At 44.3% G+C, this 8908-nt stretch overlaps 1 protein-coding gene across 1 annotated transcript in view; it reads left to right on the forward strand.

Annotated features, from left to right (window-relative positions):
- The first annotated feature begins 931 nt into the window (after positions 1-931).
- The window catches only part of MYL2 (myosin light chain 2), a 9022-nt gene continuing 1045 nt past the window's right edge, over positions 932-8908 (forward strand). The window contains exons 1-6 of the mRNA XM_003795990.3: positions 932-999; positions 2257-2346; positions 4538-4613; positions 6010-6114; positions 7294-7372; positions 7461-7509. Of these exons, the coding sequence (XP_003796038.1) occupies positions 997-999; positions 2257-2346; positions 4538-4613; positions 6010-6114; positions 7294-7372; positions 7461-7509 (402 nt within the window). The 5' untranslated portion in view covers positions 932-996. The remainder of the gene's footprint in view (positions 1000-2256; positions 2347-4537; positions 4614-6009; positions 6115-7293; positions 7373-7460; positions 7510-8908) is intronic.

Consider the following 8908-nt stretch of genomic DNA (forward strand, 5'->3'; position numbering starts at 1 on the left):
TTGCATTTGAAGAGCAAGCTGCTATTTTAAAGGCCCTTTAAGAGCCTGGATTCTGCAGGCAAATGGACCTCAAGATGGGTCCACTCCCATCCCCACCACTGTGTGACCCTGGGCAGCTCACCTCACCTCTCTGAACCTTTGTTTTCCTCTTCTGCCAAATGAAGGCGCAGAAGATAATGTGCTCTTTACCCCTAGGGTGACTGGAAAATTAAATATGAGTGTGTGCCGGACACAGTGCCTGGTACATAGTGAGTACTCAGTAAATGAGAGCTGTCATTTCTTCACTCATCCAGCAAATATTTATGGATCGCCCTACTTCTGGGAAGATGATGGTGAAGGAAACTGAAGAGGATCCTGTCCTCTCGAGCTGACCGTCCACTTACACCGATCAAAATAAACAAGTGCTTTGCATTGTGTGTTAGAAAGTGACAAATGCCATGGAGAAAAACAAAACAAAGGACTGTTTTCAATAGGATGGCTGGGAAGGCCCCACACAGGTCACAGGTGAGCACAGGTGTGGCCAAGGAGGTCAGAGAAAGAGCCACGCCACTGACAGCAAGGAAAGGTGTTCTAGGAACAGGGCCCTGCAGATGCAAAGGCCGTGCAGTGGGCCCTGGTGGGGGTGCGGGGGGACCAGAGAATTTTCCCAGTTTCTTCTCCCTGCCATTTTCTTTCTCAAAACTGACAAGCACAAATGTGCTGCAGAAAGCTCACAGTATCTCTCCCCATGACCGTGACCCAGCCGCTGTCTCTTTAACCTTGAATGCCTTTTGGGGGCTCACGTGTCACCCAGTGACGAGTGAGCTGCTCTTACTTCAGAAGAACGGCATGGAATGGGGGGGGTGCTTAGGTGGTGTCTGCCTTACCTATTACTGCCAAAAGTGGTCATGGGGTTATTTTTAAACACAAGGAGGAAGTATTTATTGTTCCCAGGCTGAGGAGGGCTGGGTTGCGTGTGGAATTCTTCTCAGAAAGCAGTGCTGGGTCCCTTCTACCATGGTGAGTAGCATGATGCCGGGTGGGTGACAAGGGGAAGCCACCTATAGGCAAAGGACCTTAGCAGAGGGGGAAGCAAGGTGGCTTTCCAGGACTCCAACTCCTTGTGGAAAAAGCCCCATTGGCTCTGTGCACAGAGAGGAACCCCAATCAATGCCCTGATAGGCCACAAATAACAGCAGCTCCCGGGGACTCACAAAAACAAAATAAGAGAGTTGGCTTTTTTATGGCTTGTCTACTGACCTCTCGAGGAATCAATAACTCCCAGGGCTTGCAAAATGGGATTGAATGCTTTTAAGGATCAAACTGTAATTCTTTTCTCTTGTTCAGGCAGCTAGGGAAAAGAATCTTTTCGTTTTTACCTTTTGAACTTGCAAATTACAAACCTTTCTTTCTGTGATGTTTGGTTAGGTGTCCCCCTCCCAAAACAGACAGCCCCCAAACCAGGGTCAGCACAAGAGAGAAGTTAGGGACATGAACTTTGGAGTCAGAACACCCAAGTTCAACTCCAGCTCTGCCTTTCTGTGGCTGTGAGACCTCAGACCAGTGGCCCAACCTGTCTGAGCCTCAGTTGCCTACCCTCTACTCTCCTGTAAAATGGGCATGGCAGTAATAGCATTGATGGGACAGAGCAGTTACGAGAATTAAACAAAATAATAACAATGTCTGCACAGTGCTTAAACATTTGCTGTTTTTTAAACTCAGAGAGAAGTGGGTTTGGGGAGAAAGGTTACCTCACTCTTCTCTGCACTGTTGATATGGTGTGAGGACAAAGCATTTAGAGATGAGATTTCACTGCCACCTGAATCGAGGGAAAGTTGTGGGGTGGGAGAGCAGTTGGATTTTAACACCCTGAAAAGCCATTCTTTCGTCTTGCTTGACTTTTTCCAATCAATTCTCCTCCTGTGCATTACTAAGCTTTTTGTGAAATGCATTGGAACAAAAGCAGCTGGACCCTGCTGGGGGCTGATCCGGAGGTGTGGGCTCCATCCCTAGAGACATACCTTCACCCCTTCCTCATTTGCAAAGTAGACACTGTAAGAGCCACAGTCTCCTAGGACCCACCAGGAGCAGGCTGATGGAGGAACTTGATGTTGCGTCCTTTGCTCCCTCCAGCGTCATCGTGTGAGCACTGTCACCCATTTCACAGATGAGCCGCTGAGCCCTACAAGATGGACTAACTCGCCCAGAGAGGGGGCCTGATCTAGTTTTCTAATTCCTAGCCTTCGACTCTGCTAATCAACACTCTTTCCTCCCCAGGCACCTAAGAAAGCCAAGAAGAGAGCTGAGGGCGCCAACTCCAATGTGTTCTCCATGTTTGAACAGACCCAAATCCAGGAATTTAAGGAGGTGGGTGCAGCTGCTTAATTGTCCACTTGGATAGAAACCCCAGCTGTTAGAGGGAACCTTCCTTTTGTCCCATATTCCCATCAGGGGCCTTTTGATTGGATGTCTCTATCTCTAAACAATCCCAATTCAGTCTGAATTTGTATATATGAATCATTTAAGGAAATCATTCCTAATAACTTTCACTGATTATCCAAGTAAAACATATTCCTTGTTGAAAATGTAGGGGAACTTTGCAGAAAAACACAAAGAAGAAAATAAAAACCACCTACAATTCTACTACCCAGAGATAATTCGTTCGCATTTTCGTATGTACCTTTAAGTTATTCTTGTTATCTATTTATATATTTATTAAACAACATTACAATCTTTTAAGCCTGCTGATTAGTACCTGAATTTTTTTTTTCTTTAACAAATTCAGCATCAAACTTTCTATCATTTATTTAAACCATTTCCTCTGGTTGGATGTTACACTTGTTAGTCGGGTTTTACTATTATAAATAACGCCTCTTTGTTCATATCTCTGGTTATTTCCTTATGGCAAATTCCTAAAAGCAGAACTTCTGGATCAAAGGAACTGAAAAAGTAAACAAAAAAAGCTAAAACCAAGAAGAACTGCTGGTCCAAATTGCCCTCCAGAATCACTGCACTAATTCCTCCTCCCGTCAGTCCCCACAAGAGAGTACTTTTTCCCTACATTTCCATGAGCATTGCATATTAATAGTTAATTTTTTTGTTTTCTTTCTGCAATCCATGAAGTAAAAGGCAATATTTCTTGCCTTTTCAAAATTTTCAATCTTCTATTACTGAACACCAGCCAAGATGAAACCCTGTCACATTTGATGGGAATGAGCTTTATTAAGCAAAGCTAAGTACAAATTAGGCAAAAGTAAGCCACTGCCCATGGACTTGGAAGGACAGATTCTGGATTAATTTTCCAGCAGTGGTGAGGGCTTGTCCTGAGTCATCCATACTCCCATTTGACCCTCCAGAGGAAAATGTGTCACAGCTATGCTCAAGAGGCCAATGTGTTTGCTATCAAGGGGGAAAACATTTGGGACCTCCAAACAGGACATGAACACCGCATCTTTTGTCCCCATTGGCAGTCAGATTGCAGGAATTCCATATCCCATAGGCCACTAGGGAAAGAGAAATTCCTAGGACAAGTGTCATACCAGAACTTGAAATAGTCATTTTCCAGGGAGAAAGCTATACCCACCTCTCCTCAATCTGTCCCCAACTCTGGAATGAGATCAGCTGCTGGGTGTGTGTGTGTGGAGGGGGTGGTGCAAAGACTTTCAGGAACCAGCTGCAGCAAAGAACTCAAAAGAATGTAGCCAAGACACCTCATCTGTAAAATACTCGGGCATTTATAAAGTTCTGGGAGTCTCCGGGGAGCTGGAGAGGATCATTGGTTCCAGGCTTCCCAAGTGGGAAAGCCAGATAAGCCCAGTTTTTAACTTTAAAAAAAAAAAAAAAAAGCTTTATAGAAATGTAATTCACATACAGTATAACTCACTTTTTTAAAGTGTACAATTCAATGATTTTTAGTAGACTCACAAACATCACTACTATCTAATTTCAGAACATTTCCATCACCTCCAAAGGAAACCCCAGACCCATCAGCAATTACTTCCTAGTCCTCCCTCCCCCAGCTCCTGGAAACCACTAATCCATTTTCTGTCTTGATGGATTTGCCTATTCTGGATAGCCCACAGGAGCGGAATTGTACAATGTGTGGCCTTCAGTGCCTGGCTTCTTTCGCATCATGTTTCAAGCTTCATCCATGTGGCATGTGTCAGAATTTCCTTCCTTTTTACTGCTGAATAATATTCCATTGCATGGAGAGGCCACATTCTTTTTATCCTTTCATGAATTGATGGGCATGTTTCCAGTTTGGGGCTATTATGAATAATTCTGCTATAGACATTGGAATACAGGTTTTTATGTGGACATATGTTTTCAGCTCTTGTGTTTATATACCTAGCAGTGGAATTGCTGGGGCACAGAGTAACACTGGGCCTTTCATTTGGAGCAACTACCAGGCTATTTTCAATTGTTGACTCTTGATCTAACACCCTATCATGCTCCCTGAAGATCCCAGAATCTCACTTCTCCTGGTCCTTGGCCCAACCTCTCCAGCAACTGTGCCCAGTTTCTCCCGAGTTGACCAGCAAATCACCTCCCTTCTCAGGCCTTCACCATCATGGACCAGAACAGGGACGGCTTCATTGACAAGAACGATCTAAGAGACACCTTTGCTGCTCTTGGTACGTTGCCCCTTCAAGCCCTCCTCTCACCCAGCATGATGGTTTCCTTATCCCACACTCATGAGAAGCAGTATATGGGACCATCTAAAAAGTTCAAGAGTGTACCATTTTCTTTTTTTTGAGACAGAGCCTCAAGCTACCCCCCTGGGTAGAGTGCTGTGGCCTCATAGCTCACAGCAACCTCCAACTCCTGGGCTCAAGCGAGTCTCCTGCCTCAGCCTCCCAAGTAGCTGGGACCACAGGCACCTGCCACAACGCCTGGCCATTTTTTGGTTGCAGCCGTCATTGTTGTTTGGCAGGCCCGGGCTGGATTTGAACCCGCCACCTTAGGTGTATGTGGCTGGCGCCTTAGCCACTTGAGCCACAGGCGCCGAGCCGAGTGTACCATTTTCTAACAAAAGGGCTGGCCTTTTAACTGTAACTGGCCTTTAAGATAAATTTAAGAGGATGAGAAAGAAGTATTTAGTCTTTGGGTGTCTTCACATATTTTTTTTCTTTTGAAGTAATTTTTTGGTGTGGTTTTGAATGCAATGTCATTTTCTATTTTCTAAATAGAAAATTTAGAAAATTCAGAAAAGTATAAAGGAGAAAACATTACCCACAAGGTCATACTGCACTGTTAACATTTCAGTCTCTTTCCTGAGTCTTTCTAGGCACATCCAACATCTGGTTTGGGTTTTTTAAATAATTAAAATCATTCTACTTTGAATTCACCTTTTTAAATGTATCATCTCAACAGTGTGAGCATGAGTACATGGAGCTTTTTCAAGATAAACATGTCAAATCTGCCACCCACCACCACTACCAACTCCCATCCTTAGAACTAAGGGCCATCATACACCGCTGCACAAGTTGTACACTGCACAATTCTACAGGAAACTACACTATTGACATTTATTTTTAAAATATAAATTGTCTTAAGAAGGGGTGGCTTTTTATAATTTGCACAAAAGTGGGCTTATGGAAGGATTAGAGCAGGTATATCAGAATCTCTGAGGCTGTGAGTTATGGCAGATATAAATTGAAAATTTTCCCTTGGGGGATGTTGACAAGTCTCTCCCACCTCCAACAGAGAAGGGCTAATTTGCAATATGAGCATTTCCCATTCAAGTAAAAAAATTAAAATATCTCTATAAAATGTTCCAGGTTCTGAAGATACTATTTTAAAAATAACTTACCTCTCCCCACATCAGATGTTTGTTGGATCCTGTCATCTGGTTATTATAACTAACACAATCAGGAACATCTTCTCACGTGGATCATTGTCTCTGTCCACCCATCTCTGATTATTCTTAGACTAGATTCCTTAATGTGGAATAACAGGGACAAATGCCAGTGTCCTAGTGGCTATTTCTCCCCCAGCTCAGAGTCTCTAAGTGTGTGTTTTCTGCCCTAGGGCGTGTGAATGTGAAAAATGAAGAAATTGATGAAATGCTCAAGGAAGCTCCGGGTCCAATCAACTTTACTGTTTTCCTGACAATGTTTGGTGAGAAACTTAAGGGTAAGCTTCTGTGTGTGTGTTTGTGTGTGTATGTGTGTCTTCACCTTTGGGCATGAATAAAGGTATTAAGAGAACAGACAGGGGTTGGCAGAAGACGTACAGCCTTTAAGGACACAAAGTGCCACTGGAAAAAAGAATAAAGACAGTGCTGGGCATGATGGCTCATGCCTATAATCCCAGCACCTTGGGAGGCCAAGACAGGAGGATCACTTGAGGCCAGAAGTTCAAGACCAGCCTGAGCAAAAATAAGACCCGCCTCATCTCTACTAAAAAGAAAAAAGAAAGAAAAAGAAAAAGTATCTGGGCATCATGGCATGCATCTGTAGTCCCACCTACTTAGGAGGCTGAGACAGGATAGGTCCGGCCAACAAGGAGTTTGAAGTTGCAGTGAGCTATAATGATGTCACAGCACTCTAGCCTGGGTGCCAGAGCGAGATTTTGTCTCAAGAGTTGGTGCCTGGGGCAGCACCTGTGGCTCAAAGGAGTAAGGCGCGAGCCCCATATACCAGATGTGAAGGGTTCATAACCCAGCCCTGGCCAAAAACTGCAAAAAAAAAAAAAAGAGTTGGTGCCTGTGACTCAAGCAGCTAGGACACCAGCCATATACACCTGAGCTGGTGGGTTCAAATCCAGCCTGGACCCACCAAACAACAATGATGGCTGCAACCAGAAAATGGCCGGGCGTTGTGGCGGGCACCTGTGGTCCCAGCTACTTGGCAGGTGGAGGCAGGAGAATCACTTGAGCCCAGGATTTGGAGGTTGCTGTGAGCTGTGATGCCACAGCACTCTACCCAGGGGGACAGCTTGAGGCTCTGTCTCAAAAAAACAAGATTCCGTCTCAAAAAAAAACCCTAGGCTAAAAACAGTAACTAACATTTAGCAGCATCTAGGAAGTAGGTTCTGGTCTTATCCACGGTATAGAGATGGGGAACTGAGGCTCAGAAAGTCACTTGTCTGAGGCAAGTGCCAAGGTCAGGATTCAGAGCTCAGTCTTTCTAACTCTAGGTCATGTTTGATCTTAGATTTGCTCAGCCCTCTCTTTCACAATACTGAGGTTAAGTGCTCAGAGGAGTACTTGCTCTTGCCCTTTCTTCTCTGGGGAAACTTGGGCCCTGCCACTTGGAGTGCCCTGGGCTCCCAGCCACCCATGGCACTCATAAATTCTGTTTGCTGTTTCAGGAGCAGACCCTGAGGAGACCATTCTCAATGCATTCAAAGTGTTTGATCCTGAAGGCAAAGGGGTGCTGAAGGCTGATTAGTGAGTGGGGTCTGTAGGGAGGAGGGGAATTCCCTGCTCCCTCCACCATATACACCTGACACCAACATCTGCTTCTCTCTCTCTGCAGCGTTCGGGAAATGCTGACCACGCAGGCAGATAGGTTTTCCAAGGAGGAGGTAAGGAGGTCTTTTAGCCACTCCCTGCACCCCAGCTCCTGGGCTTACTTTCCAGGGGGCTCCATCTCCCCCCCCCTTGTCCAAATCACCTCCAATACCCTGTGAGAAAGAACCAGCTATCATTTATTAAACACTTGACTCATTTCATTCTCTCAATCACCCTATGAGGTAGGGACTAATATTATCATTTTATAGAGAGGAAAACTGAGGCCCAAGGAAGTCACTTGTCAATAATATCAACACCAATGCTAAAGGCCAGAGTCTGGGTTCAAAGCCAGGTCTCTCCGACTCTGTGTTCTGCCTTTCACACAATGCATAGAGATCTGGTCAGAGCATCAGTTTACTGTGGTGTGAATGGCCACCACATACGGTCGTCTAAGAGATACCAGTCTCATAAAATTCATCATAAAATGTGTATTTATTTTTGCAATAGTGTTTCCAGCAGGTGGCAGTTAAGTGTCTTGTTATATTTTTTTTAAAATACAGTATACAGGCTTGGCACCTGTGGCTCAAGTGGCTAAGGTGCCAGCCACATACACCTGAGCTGGCGGGTTTGAATCCAGCCTGGGCCCGCCAAACAACAATGATGTCTGCAACCAAAAAATAGCTGGGCGTTGTGGTGGGCACCTGTAGTTCCAGCTACTTGAGAGGCAGAGGCAGGAGACTCACTTGAGCCTAGGAGTTGGAGGTTGCTGTGAGCTGTGATGCCATGGCACTCTATCCAGAGGGACAGCTTGAGGCTCTGTCTCAAAAAAAAAAAAAATACAGTATACAGTAGAACCTCTGTAAGTTGACTATCCAAGGGACTGTAACAAACGTGGTGCATGCCCAGTCTATGAAAATTGATCAACTTAAGGAGGTGGTCAATGTAGGGAGGTGGTCAGCTATGGAGGTTCTCTTGACTATGAAATTTTTCTGGCAGGTGCAGTAACATGTCTAGAAGAAGGGGAACCTTTGGTAATTTTCCAAAGGTTCTACATGAGCAAGTGATGGTCCTGTTGACCTTATTAGTGAACTTTACTGAATTTATTTAAAATAGTCCCTGTGTAATCTCTCAGGCCTGTTTCTAAGTTCCACATTTTACTAAAATTTGTATTGAAATTTACCTCTTCCCAAGACTCAAGCAGTTAAAAGAACTGCCTTCACCTTCCCCCAACTGTGTGGACAAGCTACTTAACCTCTCTATGCCTCAATTTCCTCATCTGTAAAGTAGGGATAATAAGGGAACCTACCTTATACTATATTGTGAGGATTCAATGGCTTAATCTGTGTTAAACTGCTAACAAGTGGTTAGGGCAATATACGTGTTAACTAATAAGAGCCTATATAAAATTAATATAATTATTATTAATTAATAACATTATATTAATAATATTTTTTTTTTTTTTGAGACAGGGTC

This window comes from Otolemur garnettii, unplaced genomic scaffold, assembly GCF_000181295.1.
Source record: "Otolemur garnettii isolate 467f Iridium unplaced genomic scaffold, OtoGar3 scaffold00099, whole genome shotgun sequence".
Taxonomy (NCBI): domain Eukaryota; kingdom Metazoa; phylum Chordata; class Mammalia; order Primates; family Galagidae; genus Otolemur; species Otolemur garnettii.